The sequence below is a fragment of the Phalaenopsis equestris genome, unplaced genomic scaffold (genome assembly GCF_001263595.1).
Source record: "Phalaenopsis equestris unplaced genomic scaffold, ASM126359v1 Scaffold000522, whole genome shotgun sequence".
Classification (NCBI taxonomy): domain Eukaryota; kingdom Viridiplantae; phylum Streptophyta; class Magnoliopsida; order Asparagales; family Orchidaceae; genus Phalaenopsis; species Phalaenopsis equestris.
Genome location: NW_018164962.1, coordinates 1,118,794 through 1,143,378, shown reverse-complemented (window position 1 = coordinate 1,143,378; position 24,585 = coordinate 1,118,794). Strand labels below are relative to the sequence as shown.

The following is a 24,585-nucleotide window of genomic DNA, read 5'->3' as shown; positions in this document are numbered from 1 at the left end:
AAGACTATTCAACGCAGAATTTTCAACATCATATTAATTGGTGGCCCAAATCATGGAATTATGCGGATATTTTCCTCTGTTGAGCTTTCAGTCGAATCAGCTCAACCGATATCACAATCAGTGGAGAAAAATTTGTCTACTCAAGACGTCTGTAAAGTTACGTACATCAGAAGTTATTTAGAGATTATTGGGACGTTATATTCTCGTTATATCCTCTTATATCATCTATGTAACCTACTTATAACCCCCCAATAACCTCTGAATAATCTCCAATGTACGCAGCTCTACAAACGTCTTACGTAAGTAAATTTTTCTACAATCAGTGACACATTTTTGTGAAGTTCTAAAGTTGTTAGCAGTTTTATTTTTTATCGTAAAATATAATTAAAAAAAAATTATAACTTGAAAAAATAATATTATTCAATCGCTTTCATTACTGTTTTGAAAAATAAAATTTGTAACTCGACACAATCGCCACGTCGGTCGACCGTGTGCCGACGTGACCTTTTTGTACATACCATTTAATATGTACCTACTTATCCAGCAATTAAATTCAATTAAATTTATAGCAGTGAAATATTATGTAAAATAATAGTAATAATCTTTTTAGAAGTAATTAATCATAATTTATATATCCGAACTGTGCTGTTTAAATTTTATATCACGATATTAAAATTTATGGTTTGAAAAGTTATGATTCGTATTAATTTAATTGAAATCATATTATTAAATTAATCTCTTATATATTTGTACTTTTTGTATTAGCAATTAAACATAAAGTCAATAATTATTTAAATTATAATATTTAATTTAAATTAAAATATTGATTAAAAATATTTAGTATTAATGATTAATTTTAATTCAGCGGTATAAATTTAAATAACATTTTGGATATATAAATTATGACAAATTAATTTTTAAATAAATTTATTACTGTTATTTTAAATAAAATTTTGATGATTTAAATTTAATAAAGTTTAATTGTTGGGTACATAAATACATAGGAATTAGATGGTATGCATGTAAATGTCACTTAAAAAAATGAGAACAAATAAGGAATGCCCAATACCTTAATTTATAATAATAACATGATTTATATTGAGCATTAAGATACTTATAAATATTCAATAATATAATTTTTTGTTTGTTTCAAAAAGGTAGTTATCTCAGCCATTATTATTTCATGAATGGTATGTGTTGGATAATTTATGATTGTAGGGTAAGGACTTTATACCTTTGTATTGCACTAGATCAACATGCCCGTTTGAGCAGCTTATAAATGCGGAGGTGTTTTTAAAAATGTTGCGGTACCGTTTGTTTCGCGAGTTTTGTCTGCTTATCCAAAAACACGGTTCCATTTTTACACTAAACACAGGTCACAGGTCAAAACCTACAGTCAACCCGTGGGCCACGTTTCAGGATAAAATAAATTATTTATCCTAAAACGTACATATAAGAGAGATGTGTTCTCATGATAAAAATCCAATAATGAAAAGACTCAGATGTTCTGATCAGTTAAGATAATTCACCTACAAATGAAGACTTCTTAAGTCAACTCTTTCCCTCAAGTAGAAATTATGCGATCATAAAGCACACGTACAGTAAATTTTATAGTAATAATGACAGGTGATGGAGGTGGTAAGAAGATATCTATTACTTGTTCGATTTCAATGTCAACAGTGCGTGTTATAGTCATGAGGTATTTGTTTTATTTATAGTTTTTGTTTAATTATGAATAATTATGCCTTTTAATTTTATTTATTTGTATCCTCTGTAAAAAAGACTTAACTGCATAACGGCCGTCGCCCGGACGCAGCTCGACGTTCGCACGGCGAACGTAATAATTTTTCGTTACATACAGACCACCCGATACTTCATATGTACGAATCAACCGCTCATTCTCATTCATTTTTCAAGTTCTTACCGAAATATCAAATTTTGTGTAAAACCCCAACCTATGTTTTTTATTTTTATCAAATTCTCAATAGTTTGATTGTGACACATAAAAACAACGATTTAGTAGTACAAAAAATCACTTGGGTGTTAATTTGTAAATATCAATGATTTGGATGGTCCGTATGTAATTATCCCTTAAGATTTATAATTATTTTTATATTGCATTTGTTATACACAGACTATATCTAGAATCCCTATCGATTAATCTTTTGACTTGGTATGTTAAGTTTAACTTTAATTATATAAGTAAAGCCTAATATACCATGTTGAGCATAATATTCATTAATCTATTATTCCGCATAAATTATACGCAGTACACACACTTGTGCCTGTACTGTGGGCTGTTGATAGAGTAGCCTCTCCAAAAATCACAAGTCCCCTCAGATTACGGATTCACATCCCTCCATGTGTTGGGTATGATACTCGAATATTTAGCACACCTAGGAATGCTCGGGACTCGTCTAATAACCTTCAGTCTTTCCCTTAAAAAAAATAAAAAATAAAAAATAAAAGCTTAGCACACACACTTAGGTCGTACTCATAGCGTCATAAGTTAGTTAACTCTATGGTTTATGAAGATTAGCCTACCAGCTAACTCTAGCTCAATATAAGGTACCAACCCTAATGATATATAATCACTAAAAAATGGTCGAACTCAATTTGTAAAATAAGGATTTTATTCTTCATGAGATACTTTATTTTTCCTACACGGCGACAAGAACACACACACCACACAAGCAAAGCTTTAATCCTATGACCTCTTGATTGAAAGACAAACCTCTCGATCACCTCACCAAGCCAAGATGACTTAACATATATTTTTCATGAGGTAGATTAAATTTACTTTAATCAGATTTCCATTAACCTTAATATTAGAGCTTATTTAGATGCAGGGTCTAAAATTGCTCTCAGTACACGCACACAATTAATTACACCACCCCGCTTATATATTTTTTAATGTGAAACTGAATGTTTTAAATATTGCATATATTAATAAAAAAATGTTTGAGAGGATTGAGGTAAACCCGATTAAGATCTCATTGTTCTATTATTCTGGGTATGCCAACCATCTCAATCTAACAATATTAGATGCTCAATGGTCATAATGTCTAGGGCTGTCAAAATGGCTCGTTGTTCGCGAACAGCTTGTGTTTGGTTCGTTCGCTAAGTTAACCAGTCAAACACGAACAAATATTTATTTTTTCATGTTCGGCTCGTTTTGGCTCGAAATACTACCCATCAATTATATATATATTATATATATATATGTATATATATATATATGCATACATTGATGAGTAGTATTTTTATAAAATTTAATTGACTATAAGGCTATACATATTTATAATTAATTAAATGTACTAATTAAGAAAATAGAATAAAAATTATTAAATTAGATTCAAATTATATTTTAATATAAATAATTATTTTTCAATCTTGCTCCAATCTTTAACATCTTATGGCTACGTGATTAGGGTTACCAAAACGGCTTTTTTTTTCGTGAACGGCTCGTGTTCGGCTCGCTGACTAAACGAGCAGAACACGAACACACTTTTTGAGCTCGAAATATAAACAAGCCCAACACGAGATCGCTCGTGTTCGGCTCGTTTACACCCCTAATAATGTCTAATGAATTAGAGTAGAAGTCTTGGGTTGTCTCTTCCCACAGATCTTGAGCAAATCAAGATGAATATGCATGAGTTAATTGTAATTTTGGGTTTTAATCAATTTATATATAGACTTTAATGAATTTAAACACCAAAGCTCATGGAATATCAAACCACTTGTAGATTATAGCACCTTATAAGATAGTACTAGACCGCTTTAAATAGGGATATCAAAGCTCATGGAATGGAAACTACATGACTTCTATGTAAGAAAGTATAAATCTTATTTTAGGAGAAGAGTAGAATATTATGATAGTATTTTGATCGAAGACCTAATGCGCTCAAATCAAGTACTTTAGGTATAGTTTAAAATTTTATGACATTAATTATAATATTGTATAACTATATTCAAAATGAACATCTTAATGAAATAAATCTAGAAAGCATAAGATCACTCTAGTTTGAAGTCATTTAGGAACCTAAATATTAAAGAAATTTACGATGATCATGATAATTAATACGTCATCTAATGAAGTCTTTTAAATAATATTGTTAGAATTAGTAAAATACCACTCTAAAAAATTATAAGAAAATCCTCATTCATCACATGAGAAGACATAAATCTACGTCTAAATGAGGATAGAGCTTATAGATTTAAAGAACTCTAGAATCTTGTTCGATGCATGATGTTGATTGCCAACAACAATTGACATTTGTCTCAATTTTCATGCTTGAATACTATCACTTAATCATCATTGTTGGATTGTAATTACTTGGCCACCATTATCTGACCAATATAGTTTGGCTATGGTAGCCCAATTACTATTACTTGATCATTATCATCTTATTGTCATCGCTTGAACAATTTTATATAACCATCGTCACGTGCATGTCATTGTCTAACCATCATCACTATTACTCCTTTTTAACCTTCCATTACTGCCTAAACATCTCTACTATAATACATGAGATCAAATCGATATTCCCAATTTTGTAATTACATCTTTAATTTAGAAAAAAAAAAGTTTGTCAGATATTTATATAGTGGAACATTTTAGCTAGGTTGGGTTTCATGATACATTTTTACTAAAATTTTCACCTACAAATTTTAATCTCTCTTGCAATTATCATTTATATGTGTATATGTGTTAGATCTTAGTAAGAAGTAAGCAAACTTAAATTTCTCTTCCTATAAAAAGAGGAATTATAGCACCTAATATGTATGTGTGTGGAGAAAATATTTCGTCCGGACGTCTGGACGGCCAACCACCGACGGCCATGTCGCCTGCTGATGATGCGTTTGGTGTCGTGGCCGCAGGTGATTGGTGTGTGTGTGTGTGTGTAAGTTGTGATATTTTTTTTGATTCAATAGGATTTTTTTTTTTTTTTTGACATTAAAAACTCTAAAATATAATCTAAAATATCATGAATAGCTCCCTAAATCTTAAGAAAAAAAATAAATGCCAAAAAATCAATATATGATATCTTTGATCTTTTAAAAGATTTTATTTATGATATAAAAGAATATGAAATAAAAGATTTTGATTTTATTTGCATTTTAAAACAACCCAAATTTTCAGTTTATAATGAAGCTCAAACACAAACATTCAGCACCATAAAAAAAAAGAATATGTACTTAATATTTCATAAAAAAAAAAAAAAAATCTTACAAATCATCGCGATTCTTCAATTTAAGATGTATGATTGAATTAAAGTTAAGAAAAAAAAAATGGACTTCTTCCACTATTTTTTCAACAATCTCATCATCATTGCAGTAAATGATGAATATTGATTTCCCATGGAGAAACAAAGATCACCTTCCTTCTCCAATGGAGCCGTTGTGCCTTAAAGGCGCATCATTTGAAGGATTACTTTCTAAATTAATTACAGTGTTCGGATCTGATGACTCAAAACCTCGGCTATTTGTTGCTCTTGTATCTGTTGATCTCGAAGATTCGTTATCTGCAAAATTGCTGCTTATATCCTTGAACTGCCATTCTGTTAGATAGCTCGGCCTTGTGGTGACCTCGTTAACCTCGATATCTCCGGCCCATACCCACCACTCTCGACATCGGCGGCCGTAATGCCGGCGATGCCTGGATGCATTGAAGAGCAACGCCGATCACTCGGGTGGCTTCATCTCTATTGTATGACGATAGACTGGAATCCACCAACTCCAGTTCATGCTTCTGTTCGTATAAACGCCAAGCCTGAAATATAAGAATCAAGAAGATCATGTAAGGTACTGATTTTGTGTCATGTTTAGGGTGTGTTACAATTTCCTTCAGTTATTGAAATTAGGGTTTTCCTTCTTAGTGTTTGTGAAGGCGTCTATCTTAATCTTCAATTTCTTGGTATTTTTATGAATTAACTCGTCATTGAATCTGTGTTTATCTAGATCGAATAGCATACATTTTTGATTGGTTCTTAATTTATAGAGGAAATGATCAATTGCAGAAATCGTTGCCTACCCAATCAAGCAAGTAGACTTTCTCATCCTCAAGGGTGGGATCTGAATTAGGCCTACCGCTAACAATTTCAAGAGCGACAACTCCAAAACCAAACACATCAGCCTTCTCGGTTAGATGCCCTCTCATAGCATATTCAGGTGCAAGATAACCTCTGCAAATATCACAACAATGAATTAGAAATGTTGCTGAAACTAAATATTGTTAGAAAAATTTGTAAAAAATGATATCTCCACGCACATCGTGCCTGCAACTCTAGTGCTGATGTGAGTCTTCTTGTCATCATAAAGCTTAGCCAAACCAAAATCTGATATCTTTGGATTAAGATTACTATCTAATAGAATGTTGCTGGATTTAACATCCCTGTGAACAATTCTCACACTCGAATCCTCGTGAAGATAAGCTAAACCTCTTGCTGCTCCCACACAAATCTCAAAGCGTGTTTCCCAATCAAGTTGCAAACCGCTTTTTCCTGCAAAATGAGACCAATGAGATGCAGGAATACTTGAAGCTTCTGCTATGAGCTTCTGGTTATGTTAGAACATACCGAAAATAGCTTTATCCAAGCTCTTATTTTCCAAATACTCATAAACCAACAGCCTCTTGTCTCCCTCAATGCAGCAACCATACAACTTAACGAGATTACGGTGTTGGACTGCTGATATAGTTGCTATTTCTGCCATGAATTGAATCTTCCCTTGGTGAGATGCGACTGAGAGTTGCTTCACAGCCACCATTCTTCCATCATTTAGTTTACCCTTTGGATGAAGCAAGTTAACACTTTTTACTACATTTTCTACGAGGGTTATAAGTTATTTGTACCAAATTAGTTGATTAGCATTGATATTGTGATTATATAGCTTTGAGTAAGAAGTGCACTATATACTTCCATTATACTTCTAGAGAAGATTAAAAAGGTAGTAAAAATAGACTATTTTAAGGTAAACTTTTGGTTAAAATAAAATTTAATGTTTTCAAATGTAGGAAAAAGCAAACCTTGTACACAGGCCCAAATCCTCCCTCGCCTAGAAAATTCGACTGGTTGAAATCCTCAGTGGCTGTTCTCAATTCAGCATAGCTGAATGTGTTTGGTCTGATACTCATTCCTAACAACTCTGTATTTTTTGGCATATTGAGAATCAGAATTAACTTAGGCAACTTCAAAAATGAAAATATAAACAATTTTTTATACAGACTGAAAATTTTCCATAATCCTTTAAGAAACTTACCTTCTTCATCTTTCTTAAGTTTTTTTTGCTTATGTCTACACACTAATATTGCAAAAATGACGAGTCCCAGTGCAACAACACCAACTACAATCCCTACTACTAAGCCTGTTTTGTTACTTGATGAAGAGGAATTTGGGGCTTTGTTGCTGACAGACGGGGTGAAATCTGTAAACTTAGATAATAGTAAGATAGCTTTGGGGTTCATAAGGAAATTTCACCTACTAGATCATATGAAAATTCATACCATAAGGAGATACGCTGATTGCGGAAATGGATGGACCATAGTAACCTTGACTAGGAATAAAACTTGTACCCTTTCCTGCCCAAAATAAATGTATTTCTAGGACGTTGTTTGTTACAGGAGCTTGGTATTGCTTCAATACTACTTTAAAAGATTTCCCTCCAGCTTCCTTTCTTATATCGAAGTCCTTCTCCTTGAGCATTCCCTGAAATTATATATTAGATATGATGTTAACAACTTGACAACAAGAAAATTAACTAAAATACTCAATTAATTGTAATGTTGCTATATTCTGGTTTCATGTGCACAAGTTTCAATATATACCCACCCCCCGACTTAAAAAATATAAATCTAACAGTACTCGAAGATAATGATTTACCTGTATATAAATGTCAAAAACCCTTCTTCCTAAGCTCTTCCAAGTTGGTGGATCTACTAATCCAATCTCAGAAAACTGTAGTTTTATTGTATAGTTTCCATTTTCAAGCCCCAAACCATAATATCTTAATGAGGAAGGTGACATCCTTGCAGTCTGAAACAGCTCTGAATCCAGTGTGTTCTGTGATATGGTCTGAGAACTAATTATATTATTTGTATCAGGATTTGAGGCACCTGCAAAGCTTCCAGTGTTGCTTACTGCCCATTTGTAAGGATCAGTCACAAAATAAGATGCTGTACTGAGATTAGCATTATCCTTCTCATAATTAGTTCCATCAGAACTTGTCAAGCTTGCACTTCCACCACACTTTATTCCAAACTGAGAATCTGCTAGTTTAAAAATACTTAATAGATTGTTTTCTACAATATGTTTGTTGTTCATGAGGACAAAAATGCACGAAAATATGAAGGATGACTTACATACTGGTGAGCCGTGGAAGCATGGTAAGTCTCTTTGAAGACACTCCAATCCTGAAGGTAAGACACTGGAAGTGAAATTATAGTTAAAATTTCGAGTTTCAGGTCTGAATCTAAATCAAATTCAGGCTTCACAGATGACAGTGCACAAGAGGAGTTACCTGTTATTAGAATTGTCCAGGAAAAAATTGTTGGCGACCAAGTTCCTATCATCATGAAAAAAAAAACCCTCTAAATTTTTGTTTTCTATTTATTTGAAATGAAACCGAAAAACTGCTATAGGAAAGATTTAGGAAATGTTGGATTAAATTATCATATATGCTAATTATTCATAGTGGGATTTTTTATTTTTTATTGTGTTATATTTCCTCATTATCAAGGATATCCTCCATTATTATGAAGTTTTTTATGGTTCTTTTCTTTTGCTTATATATATATATATATATATATATATATATATGTATATATATGTATATATAGCTTTTTGACTATTTATATGGGGTCATTTTAGTTGCAAAGTCTATACAAATGTCAAATTTCTTCTCATACTCTTAAGTGAGGCTAAAATAGTCCTCGCTATGACTTTTTCAGCCTACATTAATAGTTTGGTATTGAATTGATATTTTTATAAACTCTGGGATTAAAATGAACCCCTATAAAGACTTCGGTGACTATTTGGACACTTTTTTCCCTCTCTTCTAATTTGGTATCAGAACTATGACTTTAGATTGGTTGCCTTGAAACTAAATTGTAATGCATATTACAATGTAAACCTACTCATCCCTCTTCCTTCCCTTAGTTTGACCTCTTCTCAAGTTTTCGATCTTCATTGTCAACAATTAGAGCACTTGGCCTCCTTTACTTCTCATAGATAAGTTTTTTTCTTTTCCCCTTCAAAGATGAGTTCATCCCTATGAACTACTGAGTTCTTCATTGGTAATAATGCCAATTAAATTTATCGTTTCTATGTTGGCTTGTTGACAACAATAATCCTTTGGGGCATTTACATACCACCCAATACCTATATATTACATATCTAACACCTAAACTTTACTTTTTGCATTTATACCAACCAAATATTTATTATCAAATAAAAAATGACACGATTTCAACTTTCAAAATATGAAATACACCGACCGTATCATGCATAGATGAAGTGGTATGTACGTAAAAATTGAAGTTTTAGGTGTTAGATATATAAATACGGTGTGTGGTATGAATGTAAATCTTCCTATTCTTTTTTGATGCTCTACATTTTAAACTCCATCAATACTATTTATCAATACATTCGTTTAAGGATTTTATAATCCTCCTTGAACACTGACCACATTGCAGTTTCTTTTCATCTGATTAACACCACTCTCTACTCACCTATAGTTCGCATTCGTCTTGACTATTTCATCAGTGATCATTATTATCTCCACAGGCAAGCTCATATTTTCTGTGCCACATTAAATTTTTAGGAATTTGCAGTGCTTATTATTATATATCTTCATAATTGAGGAATATTAATCTTTATTGTATATTTTTTTTATTTTTCTCCTCTTGCATCTTTAAAGGAACAAGTGCTTGAACTAAGACGGGAAGATGGTAAAAATGCATTTCTTTACGATTCTCTCTACTTTATAACACAAGCAATGAACTTATTATTATACAACTTATAAACTATTCAGTGCATAAAATGGCAGCTTAATTTTTTAAAATACAATTAGTGCAATGCTATAGTTATTAGCCCTCTTTCTATGTTTTCTATACAGATCAAAACCTTTCCATTAAATTAAATACACAATTGAACTTGTATGTCCATTTTTTGTGGAAGAAAATTTGTCATTAATTTTTTATTTTGATAGTTACTGAAAGCTAAAGTCTTGTTTGGGATCATTTTTTTTTTTTTAACACATTTGTTTAGTATATTTTTTACTGTATTTTTTTTTCTAAAAACAAATTAACATGCTTTTAAAAACACTCAAAACAACTTTTAGGTATTTTGATTATTTTTAAAAACAACTTTGCTGTAATCAGATAGAAATTAATTTTGTTTTCAAATTAATACATAAAAAAGGCAATTAAAACAAAAGTGATTCCAAATGTGACCCCTTGGAGCAAATGGCCCCTCAGGGTTTGTTGCATATCACTTTTATTTATTTATTTTCTTACAATAATATATATATTTTTTAGTATATTTATAGCATGTTCTCATTTTCAAAAATAAATTAGCTTGATTTGAAACCATTCAAAACATCTAAAAGTTATTTTGAATGTTTTTAAAATAACTAAACATGTATATCACACTAGAGATGTTTTGTTTTAAATCAATACGTAAACAAAATAAAATATAAATTAAAAAAAAATCAAAAGTGATCCAAATAACCCCTTAGAGCTGTTAACGCAACTAGTATTATATAAAAATAAAAATAAAAAACTATATAAGCTATGGAATTCCCACCTAAATTGAGATATCCGTTAGCACATAAAGAGATGAACTAGTGTAATGTTATTGCTGGGCATTCATGGTTAATAGAATAATGAAATTACTAAATAACAAAATAGAATTTGACTTACAGCTTCAAGTCTGGTTCGCTGACCCAGGATGGAAAGCTTCCTGATAGTTGATTATATGATAGATCTCTGCAGAGAGTTAGATGAAACTGATAATTAGTAGAAAATGTCAGGCCTTGTTTAGGATCACTTTTGTTTTTTGCCTTTTATTTTGGTTTTTGCTTTTATTTTAAATACTTGTTTGTTTAATGAAATTTTTTTATTTTTTTATTTTTTTTTTTTAATAAATTAGTTTATTTTTAAAAATACTCAAAAATTTAAAATGTTATTTTGATTGTTTTTAGAAACAACTAAACATGATATGTACACCATACCAAATATGTTTGTTTTAAATTAAAACATAGAAAAAACAAGAACAAAAAGACAAAAAAACAAAAATCGAAAGTGATCCCAAATGGCCTCTTAACATTTCATCAAAAGCATAAAATTTCTAGATTTTTCACTGCTAAAATAAAATTCTAAGCTAATATAGTGGGCTGGATATAAATTAGATTTTGTTTATGAATTAATTATGTACTGAGTGACTTGCATAATTACATAGTCTTAAGTGTTGTGCTCTTTGTTCCCGGTAAGATGCCTGTTATGCTGTTGTTTCCAAGGAATCTGTTGATGGAAATAAGGGAAGAAAACATAAATTATTCTTGTACCAATGAAGAAATTAAGCGAAAAGTTTCTGACACTGAAGCAAGCAGGCATTTCTTACAATATGTTCAGAGAGTTCAAGTTGAGAAGAGACGGCAGAACATTGCCTGTAATGTTGTTGAAACTCAAATCCAACTCAAATCCCTTTATAAGATCTTTATAAGATAAAAAAAAAAAAACTCAATTTTTATCAAAGTAGTCATTTTATTTTATAAAAAAAGAAAAAAAAAACCTACAATTTCATTAAATTTGTATATTTTGCAAAGTTTGATGGAAGAGAATCAGAAATCATGGCATTTCTTAAGATCCTGCATGGAGTTAAATCATACAATGTCATAGTTATATGATAAAAACAATTAACAATAGTAATAAGAGATTGTTGATTGGAAACCACAAGCCTTACAGTGTGTTTAGAGATGTCATATTACTAATGAATGCCAGTGAAGAACTCCCATCTTTCAAGTCTCCTATTCGTCTGGGAATAGAGCATACAGTATCATTATAAAATCAGTGAATTTTACAGTACTTTGTAAAAATGGGGATTACTTACAAGTCAGTAAGATTGGTGAGACTGGCAAAGCTTGAAGGAATTGGACCACTGAAAGAGTTCCCTTGCATCCTCCTATCAAAACAAGATTCAGTATTAATTAAATCTTACACACATGTATATATGGAGCTGTAAAGGATAAGAATCTTACAGGACGTTTAGGTTTTTCCAAGTTGCAATGAAGTCTGGAACTCTGCCTGTAAAATTATTGTCCGATAGCCACCTGAATCAATTACTGTCACAAGATGAGAAGCAGATTGCCTATAATAAACCCAAGTTTTCAGAGGAGATTAAACTTACACAGTCTGCAAGTTTGTAAGTTTGGATAGAGAAGTTGGGAGATCACCACTTAGTCCGCTGCTATCCGTGTACCTGAGAATTGATCACTAAAGTCATATAAAAACTTAGGAAAATGAGGACTTAATATTTTATTTGATTCCGTTTATTGGAAGTTGTACTATAAAGTTATGATGATTTAACCATTGTTGTAAGCTGCTGAGGCCGCCAAGCTCTGGTGGAATGGTGCCATGGAAGTTGTTCGGCCCCATGCCTCTGCAGCAACAATTACATACAATGAAAGATCAGAAGAAATTAGAAGCAAAACATCTAACAAAAACGTAAAAAATAAGAATTCTTACAGTGAAATGAGCTTTTTTAGATTCCCGAGCTCTTTAGGAATCGGTCCAGACAACGCGTTGGTTCCAAAATTCCTATTTACAGTTTTTTTTTTTATATAATAAAATTAATAACCATCAGGAAAATCAAGAAATAAGGGTATAGCTCCTTTCATTTACAATCATAACACACAATTCTCATGTATTTACATATCTACCACCTAATCAATACGAAGCACATATTTTCATGCATAAGTTATGACAAAACAAAATGTTATAATATTTAAATTATAGGCGTTAGAAATACATCAGAATTAGGTGGTATGTATGTAAATTTCTAAACAACTCAATGTAAAATAAAGATTAGATGAACCGACTTGCTGGCTTACAGGTATAGCAGTGAGGACAAGTTTCCTATAAAGGCAGGCAATGGCCCTGTCAAGTAGTTCCGGCCTATATCTCTACAGAAAGCAATCAGTAACTCTTATTGAAAAAAACACATGTCATGGCAAATGTACTTATTTTATTTTAAATTTTGGTAAAGAATATGTATTCTATATATATTTTAATTTATTTTAAAATTAATATAACTATATTTCTTTCAAGATTACAATTTATAGTAATGAAAAATTTAATTGCATATTTTACGTAACTAAGAGTCTGTTTGGGGCAGTTGCAGCTTATGGATAATATGCTGATAAGCTCATTAAAAAGAATCTGCCGATAAGTTAGGGGCGGTGGCTATTACAAATTTTTATTTTTTTTGGAAAAGTCAGACCGTTGTCAGAAAGCTGTCACCGCACCCAGATGGGTGAGGTAACACATAAGCTGCCAAAATATAGTTCACCCAAATAGTTCAGGTGTGTTTTTAAAACACCACCGCACCAGATAAGTTGCCCCAAACGGGCCCTAAAATTATAATTGTGAGGATGAAAAAGGAAAGGAGATGACGTACAGATTCCAAAGATAAGTGAGGTTGCTGAGCTCCTCAGGGAATGTGCCAATTGCATCCAGCTCAAACACCTTGCTGTGTAAAGGATTAAAATAGATGTTTAAATTTTATGAACATTTTGAAAAGAATAATAAAGATGTAATAATTTTATTTTATTACTAATTTGATGTAAAATATTTTGAATTAGAATTTTGAGGTGTAATTTTTAGTTATTTTTATAATTAATAATCATTTGATTAAAATTTAAATATCATAATTAAACAATATTAATGTTTAATGGTTCATCAAGAATAGGATTCAAACACTAATTCCTTAACTTACTGCTAATTCTGGTTATTTCTTAATCCTTCATCGTTAAAAGAAAAAAGAAAAAAATTAGACTTGGAGTAAATAAGTCGAGTGGGCTTACTCGCAGTTAAACCAAGCTGAATTTAGAGACAGAACAAGGATTATATTTTAGGGTTGGTAAAGTCATCAAATGCCTAATTTTTTAAAGTATTGTGCAGAAGAAGTATTAGTATTGAATCATAATTTGCCCGTAAATCATGAGATAAATCACACCTGAGGGAATAGATCGTGTGAAAGTAGAAAGAGCGATAGAGAGCAGAGAGAAGAGTAAATAGTAGATGTATAATAGATTATTTTAAACTATATAAGAAAAAAATATTAAATTTTATTATTAATACAGTGTTGAATCTTGATTTGTTTGTAAATCACACTAAGGAATAGATCGTAAGGAACGAGAGAGAGAGAGAGAATAGTGAACAGTAGATGAACAGTAAATTGAATTAATTGTGTTTATTTTTTCGCAACCTTTTTGGCTAAAATTAGATGTATCTACCTTGTTTTGTACAGAAAATGATGTCATATTTATATTTATTAGGGAGAAAGTACAATATGATATTATAATTTTATCTGTAATTGGGGTTATACAATGTATTCTAGGCATTTTATAGGTGTGAAACTATCGCTCAGCTACTTTTTCTTGGGCTCGTTAGGGTCGTTTCGGTCGACGTTGTTGAGTTTGTTGAACTCGAATGGATTGGTGCAACAAGACTGGTTCGGTAAGGTTAGGGGTTGTGAATTCGCTGATATAGATTGGTTATCGACCCTTGATCCTGGGTGAGGCACTCCTGTCAGCAGAGCGGCACAAGATTATCGGGTAGAGGGCGAGTCACAATAACCCGATAGGTAGCTTGTTCATCAATGGGGAGAACGAGGGATGACCATAAGACTTTTTGTTGTATTGTTAAATATTGATCTTTGATGAAGAGCCACAGGGGCGTAGGTGAGATAGTTGGTGATATCATGGAACTGGATCTTTGTCAGGTCAGATATGTCGAAAGATAGGTGACTGTGTTGGGTTGTCTTTCTTGTAATAGTTGGCTCGGATATCTACTTGCTTTGTTTTTTAAAGAACGAATTGAATTCAAATCATTCAGTCGTATTTTTTTCTACCCTGTGGCTTAATCTGTTTTGGTTTTGACTCAGATGGTTGCATTCGGTTGAATAAGTAGGCTCATAATTTTATATTAGTAGGCTCTCCTTTGAACTACCCTTTTCTTCTGAACCGTCAAATCTACTTATGATCAGACACATTTGCAATGTAGAAATAGGGAAATTACAAATTCCAGTGAAATGTAATTGCTCACCCAAGACGTAGCTTGGTTTTGCCCTTGTAGCTGATCTAATCGATCTTTAAAACCATGTTATACGTATTTATTATTTAATTTATTTCCTTAAAACATTAGTAATATTTTGATTATTAACATTATTTATTATATGTATAGAAAAAACATTTAATAAATGATTTTATGTGTCGAAAAACAAAACTAAAAACAAAATTAATTAAGAATATTCTGTTTAAATTAAGCAATTTTAATTGAAAATTATAAATTATAAAAAATTTTCTATATAATCCACGCTCATGTTTATGATTGATTTGTAGTAAACTTGATATAAATTATTGATGAAAGAGAGCTTAGGGGGTGCTTACAATTGGGTAACGTGGCAGAGAGTGCCGTCAAGAAAGGAGCAATCGCACTTAATGGCGGGATTGAAATCGCCGAAATTAGTTGAGTCAATGGCGATCCCGCTGCACAGCTCCCCACTGATGTTCCACAACGATGACGCCCTCTTCCCCCACCTACCCATTATCGCGTTCACCGCTCGTGCTGCCACGCCACTTCCACATCATTAGTTAATTGCATCTCAGTACGAATCATTCGTTGGGTAAAGTATGTAGATACATAAGAATTACTTACAATGTATGTAAAATCACTTAATATTATATATATATATATATATATATACAATTTTTAAATTTAAATTTTTACATATTTGTTATTTTATCTATGCATGAATGTATTTCACTTTTTTTAAATTAAAACGATATTATTTTTGAGTGATGTGAAAAAATAGATGAATATATGTTAAAAAAAAAAAATTTAGGTGTCTGACAAGTAAATACATATAAATTGGGTGCTATGTATGTAAATGTTTAAAAATAAGTAAATTGGAGTTTAGATAATTTAAAGGAAGTTTAGTATGGTCAACTGTCTAACTCGACGGCCTGCTCTGACGCAAGCTGCCCAACCAAAGAAGAAATACTACATTAATAATATTATTTATACAATTTATAAGTCAGACTCTATTTTCTCAACTCAAAATAATTTAAATAAATTCACATATATACAATAAAATTCTTATGCATTTATATACATAGCACCCAACATGAAAATTATTAATATTATTTAAAAAAAAATGAAACATACATTTTCATGCATATATATTATGATTTCATTATGACATATTTTCATACATTTTGTAATTGTCAAATATTTGGTCTTATCAGAAAATGATAAAACCACTAACCCATTATTGCTTACTTCTAATCTACATTTTCCATCAATAATTGTGTGATGCTTGTTAGTAAGCAATGTCTAGTATTGCTTAGCCATAACCTAATCAATGTTCATCTCACAACGAAAAACTAATTGATGTTTGATGAATGTCTTACCAGTTGCTACATCTCCCTTCCTAACATGTAAAATACTTGCCAGTTTTCTAATGTTTCTCACTAACGATTGTCTAACAATTACTAATAATCATTAGCCGTAAAGTCTCCTCTCATGAAGGAGAATGATGAAGCCGACCATCCTCAATCCTCATAGCTTCAATCCCTCTTCATCAAGCATTGTTTGATGTCTATGAATTAATGATATATAGTCGTATTATTACATAAACAGAAGCTGTATATATTTACCAATTCGATACTATATATATGTATATATATATTTATATAGTTATGCAGATGATTAAAGCAGCATACCGTCGACAGGATCAGTCTTTGCAGCAGGAGCTTGTGATCTGCATCTCTCCAAGCAGAAGAAGGAAAGGCACAGAAGGAAGAAAAAGAAGCTCGAGAATTTTGCTGAAGCCATATATTCTACTTCTGTTGGTTTGGGGAAGAAAGAAAGGAGATTTATTTCTATGGATTTATAAGATTTTCTTCTCTTTTAAGAAAAGAGAAGGAAGAGAGGAGATATTATTCTTCAGTCGTATGACATTTGGAGATTTAGATGGTGACATATGGCTGCAATCATGCAGTAAAGTATGACTTACTAACAGTAAAATATTACACTTCGTTTTCATGAATAAATGTAAGATTAATTATATATATATGTATATATATTATGAATATAAATGATGGAAGCATAATCAGTTCTTTTTTTAATTGAATCATATATGATTAAGGAATATTATAAATAAACCATATCTTTGACTGTGAACATAATTTTGTAAGTATTACTCTAAAGTTTAGATCATTAATTTTCTTTGCAAAAATGAATTTTGAATGGTCATAAGTCATAACTACTATATATAAAATAAATCTATCTTGCGGGTGAAAAGTCTCCTTTGATGTCATCCCTAATTCCGATAATGCTGAAATTGATTGTTTCTCTTTAATTGAATTTGGTGCTTCTCTGCTAAAAAAAGCAGAGTCGAATAAGCAAAATGATGAATGATTTGTGCTATAAGTAACCATAAAAGATTGAGAGTAAGAGAAAAATACAAATTTCTATTGTAACTTAACATCAACCTCATCTGCCCTATGCCTTATATCCCTTAAAACTAGGTCAAACAACCAAATAGCTCCAAGAAGTTGAGTTTGCCCAAATATTTTAACTCATCTAGAAGAACAGCTGAACTCGTCCACTCGTTCACTTGTTCACTTGTCTAGGAGAGCAGTTGAACTCATCTAGAAGAACTACAGAACAAAGTCTAGATGCAACCCTGCGTGCGGACTTCTAGTAATATGCCGCCACTTGTGTTACATCATGAAGGTTATTGAGAAGTTATTAAAGTGAAATCGTGAAAGTTATTACGGGGCTATTGCGTGGATTAATGTAAGGAGTTATTGAAGAGGAACTACGGGTGGTTGTTACAGGATTATTGCGGGGTTATTGTTTCGGGTTATTGAAGTAGAACCGCGGAGGTTATTGGGGGTTTATTTGGGAGTTATTGTAGGGGATATTACAGTGGATTATTAAAGTGGAACCGCGGGAGTTATTGAGTGGTTACTGAGAGGTTATTGCAACATCAGAGGTTATTGTGGGGTTATTGCAGGGGGTTATTGGGGGATTATTAAGGGTTTATTGCAGCTTCAGAGGTTATTTAGAGATCATTTGAGTGTTATTGCAAAGGATTATTGAAGTGGAACCTCAGAGGTTATTGAAGGTTATTGAAGTGTTTTTTGTGGTGTTAATGGAGTTATTACTCCAATAATCTCTCAATAACCTTCCAAATAAATTTCGCATTCCACTCCAATAACATCTGCAATTTTACTTTAATATTTTCCTAAATGAGCCAATATAGCACACATGACAATATATTACTGGAGCCTGCACGTAGAGTTACGTCCGAGTCCAAACCGAAAGTTTTTCCCACATGAGAACTCTCAAATTGGTTGATATGAAAAATATATCAAAGTAAAGACATAGCAGGATATTATTATTTATAATATTCCTCTAGAAAATAAACAAATCTCTTTGAAATCTAAATTTAATGATGGCCGCTCATTTTATAAAGAAAATCAATCTCCTATAATATGAGGAAAATGAGGGAGGGAAGTTAGAGAGGACCTATGATCCTCATTCCAATGAATAACTCTCACAAGCACTAAAGCAATTATTAGGTGCAGAAAAAATACATGCTAATTTTATTATATTTTTATTGTATTGATACAACCAATATAACCACATCTATATGTGCAAAATTCGCACCTAATCAACCTCTCCACAGCTCAATCTTCCTAATTCAACAGTCATAGAGGGAAGCCTAAAAAATCTGAAGGACATAATACTAATAAATGGTGGGTACGTGGCCGGTAGATCTGTCACTGTCAGCGAGGCTAAGACTAAGCTGTCTACTTATCCTAATTAAGAGGAGCAGCCTGGCTGACATTTCAATTTCGTTCGCATCCAGGCCCCGCACATGGGCTTTTGTACGAGCACGTGGACCCAAACTTAAAATATAAAAATTTACTTACGTTTCAGATAATTTCTATATATTTACATCCAAACCTTAATATTTATATTTATAACATTTTTATATCATAAACATATCTATAAAGATGTATATTTTAGTTTTAAGCAGTAAAAAACGATATTGTTAGCGTAATATTAAGGATTTGAATATTTGCATTTAAATAAAAAGTTTAGACATTCTTGTAAATGCTGTAAAGTAATAGGAATTACAAATATACCACTCAATTTCTATGTATTTACATATCTAGCACCCAAATTTTAATTTTTATGTACGTACGTGTACATTTCCTTTACATGACAGGTGCGTATTCACTTTCTAAAACTTGAAACTTAAAAAGAGTATTTTTTTTTATTTTTTGAAGGGTAGGAGCTATCAGTTGACCCTTCTGTCCTATTACTAACGAATAACATGTGAGGAATTTGTATGAAAAATATTTTAATTTGTTGTCTTTTGGATAGAAAAGCTATTTCTTACTCCCTTACAAAAAAATTAGAAATAAAAAGATATATATTATAGAATTTCTATTTGGTTCTATATTTAATAGAAAAAATAAATGACTAAATAAAAATATTTGATGGCCTCTAAATTTAAAAAATTATTTATGAAGTAAAAATATATATAAAAAAAATATTTTGATTATAATTGCTTTTCAAGACAATTTGAATCTTCAGGTTATAGTCAAGTTCAAATTTATATCATCGGTACTATAAAAACGGGCTTGAGGATTGTCAGGACTAAGGGTCCGTTTGGGAGAGCTGTCGTTACGCGGTGCGACTTCGTGCTGTGATTTTCGCTTGTTTTGGGGGATGTTAGGCCGCGCGTCCGGGGTTTTCAATTAAACACGGGCTGCGAGTTCAACCCCACAGCCTGCGTTCGAGGGTTATGTTTTTTATTCGTTGCCCCCTCCGCTACCCTCGGCTCACCTGCCATAGACACGAACCGACCCGGCGGTCTCGCTAGTCTAGCCCAACAAACTAGCGTAGAACTCCCTGTTCGAGCAGCAGGTGAGCACCTTCCCCGGCGATGGCCTGCCGAGGAATCTAGAAGCTCCTCCTTCTCTTTTTGTTTGTCGTCTTCTGTCTCGGTTCATTCATTCCAGCTCTCGCTTCCCTTACCAGCCTTTTCGGCTCCGACTCTTCTCTTGCTAATGGTTTTAGCAGGGTAGGTGAATCATTCTTTTGAAACCCGCCCCCTGTTCTAATTGCTCTATGGACGAACATGTTCCTTCTTAGTTCTTATTATTGATGTTGGTCATGTCATGGGGATTTCTCAGCTTACAATTACTCTCTGGAAACAGTTTAGTAAGCATCAATCGACTCTGTCTTCCGATTGGACTCAAATCCTGGACTGATCGACAATCTTCTGTTTTAAGTTGATCTGTTGCCTTTCTTCTTATTTTTAAATTTAGCATTTAAATGGATGAGAAGAAGATGCACAGTGAATAAAAGTATTGAAGATCTTATGAATGTTACTTTCTGAAACTTGATCTGAAGCAGGTAGAAAATAGAATTTAAGTTAGTGATCTTTCAATCAAACATATACATAATGTGAATCTGAGCCGACTGTTAGTGATTAAACATCGCAGAAGTAGTGAGTGATACATGCATATATTCGGTTAAGGGTATTTAAAAGATTTACATACAAACTAGTCAATTTATTTTCTTATGTATATGTATATACATAACATGTTTTTGATGATTTCTTTTGTTAACATAAAATTTAGGTGTTAGGTATGCAACTTTTTATGAAGAATTGAATAATAAGAATGTAAAGGCATGTTGAAATCCTTTGGTAACCTTTCTTTGTGAAAGAAATTTGAAATTTATAAGAACTGGCTTTAGAAACAATGGCAAAATGATCTTTTTTTTTACCTAAACAGCTGCCGCACAGCTGTTCTCACACAGTTGCAACAAACAAACAGCCAGCTACCGCTCAACAATTTTCTCGCAGTAGCTTCCTGGGATAGCACAGCTGCAGCTGAAAGCTGAGAAACTGCAATTTCATCAAACAAAGTTAAATTATGATTATGTGCTTAATTCTTACCATATTTATATGTATTTCAGCTTGTCCAAAAGCACTGAAGCCTGGCCCATCATCCTCAATCGGAAACAAGCGTAATATTTACATAAAAATAGGCCTCATAGTCAGCCCACTATATTAAATAAGCACTTCTCTTGTACTAACATAGTTCAGAGCTCTAATTGCAAAAAGTAAGCCCTGCTGAAAAATTCCTTTAAAAACATAGTAAAATGGTAGCAAAAAAATTTAAAAAAATTTATTATATATTATAATTTTATGTTCAATTTAATACTTGGCTAGATTATAGTTGGCTGAGATGGAGATCATTTAATGCTTGTAAATATGTTTGATATATCTAAATGGATATATTGCCCATGTCTATATTTTTTTAAGTTTATTTTTAATTAAATACCATCAAATATAATTAAAAAAAATTAAAAAAAAATCATGTTATAGTTATGACACTTAAAGTGATGCAAAATAATTAAAATCTAAAGCATCATCTAATCAAATAATTTTAATTACATTACAAAAAATAAAGCAATTATTGTCTACCTCTAAGTAATTAGACTGATTTTAAAATCTTTGTTTTGCTTTTAAATTGATTGAGTGCGGTCTTTAATTTGCTAACAAATTATTTATTTCCTTTTCAATTGATTAAATGTTGAAGTTTCTTAAATATTTTAACTAACACCGATCAAATTCTTTTCTTGAAAATAGTAGGTTGAGATAAATGACTCGTAAATTGATATGATAATCAAAATGAAGTTGCTACGAGAAGTCCAGACATTCAAAAAATGATTTGTGGAGTAATAAGTGCACATGAATGTGATTACAGATTATCAATGTGGTGTTTGCAAGAACACAAAGATTGGAGTAGCTGTTGGATGACTCCCAAGCTTTAGTGGACTCAGGTATTTCATAAATAGTGGCAACATTATTTCAATGATGCATGTCTCTAGGACTCAACTTGATGCCTCATGTACCGTGTACAAGAGTTTTTTGTGATACTTTGATCATATTTGATTGCTTGTTCAACCAAATCAAGTAAAATGTCACACGGCCAATTCAATCCTTTGAATTAATTTAAGGTAAATGATTTACATTAAATTTTTTCTCAACCATATAACAAATTTTACGGTCCATGCTAGGTTGAATTTTACTCTTTTAAGTATATAAATAGAGTATAACAATATGAAAAAGTGGGCATTTACATGCATATCCCCTCAATGCTTATGTATTTACATATCTAATACCTAAACTTACGTATTTACACTTATAATACTCAAAATTTAAACACCATGTAAAAAAAATTAATATTATTAACTTTTTTTTAAAAGTAAAGTGCAGTTTTTATGCATACGTTTATAACACCAAAGAATTGTGAGCGTCAATAACTAAGTTTAGGGGCATGATATGTAAATAAATTATAATTGTGTGGTATGTATGTACTTTCCCAAAAAGAAAAAAAATATGTTAGGGCCTAGTGGGCCTAGGGATTTTGGGCTCGATGGATTGGATCAAAGCAGAGCACAATGTGAACGGTTTTGAGGCTCATCGCGGTCAAGTCTGGCCTGATTGATCAGAATATTGACCATTGACTTTTCGATTTGCTTACACTGAACGTGCCTACAATTATTGGAGGACAAAGAAAGAATTGTGTCAGTAATATGATAAAATATTTGCCCCATTGAAAGAAGTAATCAGCAATTTCTAACTCTAATTTAGATGAAGTTGAGCTGCTTTTCTTGACCATAATATGCCCACTTGACATGTATTATGGCTCATAAAATCAAATGTGTATTTCACTTTTAAGAGATAAGCATGATGGTATTTCTTATTTGATGTTAAAGTATTGGGTGTTCTAGAAATAAATATAAAAATTTACATGTTTACGATTTTATGTTCGGCTTAAAGGGAAAATAAAATAAATGTAAAACGTAATTGACAATAGTGGTGATAGGCTGGTAGTGAGAAGTGGCAGCTCGCTTTGTCTGTTGGCCAACAGTGGGTGGTGGTCGACTGTTAGAGGCAACATACAAAGGTAAGTGGATGGGCATCGGCGAATTGCTAGCGGCGGCAAAGGCTGACAACTAGGAGTGACATGAGATGACAAGCAACAAGCGACAAGCGACGGGTGGCAGTTAATAGAGACGATAGCAATGACGGGCTACAATTTATGATAGATTTGAAAATCATTCAATTCTAATCAATTTGGGATATAACAATTTTGAAATGTAAGGTGAAGATATGTAAATATATAAGAATTGTGTGGTATGTATCTAAATTATCAAAAAAAGAGTACTTAATGTCCCTCTCCAAAATAGCAAATCAATATTATCTTGCAAGATAAATATTTGAAATGAATGATTTGAAAATAAAATCTAATAACTTTTTATTAAATTCACAATTATATAGTAATTCACTATTTCATCAGTTTAGTTTTTTTACATAGTTAAAATAAACTTATATCTTAAATATAATTATATAATCATGATGACAAATAATCAATGAATATTCATAAAATTAAGAGCACATTATGATAAAATTATATCTATATTAATAAAAAAAATTATAATATAAAGTAGAACCGTATGGGATTATCAACAAACTTTAGATATATCACTTCCATATTAATTAGCACCCTTCACTTAATATCAACCCATGTGATAAGTCGTTATTTTCCCCCTTAATTATAATTATTAGTGACTAAAAATAGAATTAAAATCTCTTTCAGAGTGTATTTGATGCACACGTAATTAATTAGTTTATTAATATACCCTATTTTTTCCGATTGGGAAATTGTAATTTATGATGAACTTTACATGTATATCTATAGCCTATATATAGCTAGTTAGAAGCCGGTGCTTGATTTGGTTTTCGTATTTTAAAAAGAAGTTTCCGTATTTATGTTGTCCTGAAACTTTACCACATTAATGCAATAAATCTCCATTGACGCAAGCACTAACGGGATATATTTGTAATTTGATTTTGTGAAATGCATCGTTCATATTCAATATCCCACATAAAAATTAGGAAAATTATTCCACACGGATATCATATGTAGATGTCTGATCCCTACCGTCCATCACAGCAAAGATGTATGGCGGTGGACCCTATTTTGAATTTTTTCTTTTAAATTTTGTTGTGATGGACTGTGGAAATCGAACACCCCATGCATTTTTGCATACGTTGTCCGTATAAAATACTTTTTCAATAATTAGATATCAAATATCAATATTATAAACATTTAAGTTAATATAGACAAATCTGTGAGTACTCCAATAATATCCTCATAATACTCATAATTTGGGTAAATTCAACATATGTATATATATATATATGT

At 31.7% G+C, this 24,585-nt stretch overlaps 1 protein-coding gene across 1 annotated transcript in view; it reads right to left on the bottom strand.

The window, feature by feature from the left end:
- The window catches only part of LOC110028682, a 44,676-nt gene extending 27,501 nt beyond the window's left edge, over positions 1-17,175 (bottom strand). The window contains 26 exon segments of the mRNA XM_020730630.1: positions 1,235-1,332; positions 5,381-5,614; positions 5,616-5,773; positions 6,035-6,185; positions 6,272-6,503; positions 6,579-6,789; positions 7,028-7,146; positions 7,261-7,425; positions 7,505-7,706; positions 7,881-8,266; positions 8,360-8,424; positions 8,518-8,562; positions 10,919-10,984; positions 11,453-11,518; positions 11,619-11,692; positions 11,796-11,865; positions 11,961-12,032; positions 12,108-12,179; positions 12,256-12,327; positions 12,405-12,476; positions 12,585-12,656; positions 12,743-12,814; positions 13,108-13,179; positions 13,674-13,745; positions 15,667-15,844; positions 17,002-17,175. Of these exon segments, the coding sequence (XP_020586289.1) occupies positions 1,235-1,332; positions 5,381-5,614; positions 5,616-5,773; positions 6,035-6,185; positions 6,272-6,503; positions 6,579-6,789; positions 7,028-7,146; positions 7,261-7,425; positions 7,505-7,706; positions 7,881-8,266; positions 8,360-8,424; positions 8,518-8,562; positions 10,919-10,984; positions 11,453-11,518; positions 11,619-11,692; positions 11,796-11,865; positions 11,961-12,032; positions 12,108-12,179; positions 12,256-12,327; positions 12,405-12,476; positions 12,585-12,656; positions 12,743-12,814; positions 13,108-13,179; positions 13,674-13,745; positions 15,667-15,844; positions 17,002-17,113 (3,208 nt within the window). The 5' untranslated portion in view covers positions 17,114-17,175.
- Positions 17,176-24,585: the final 7,410 nt, after the last annotated feature.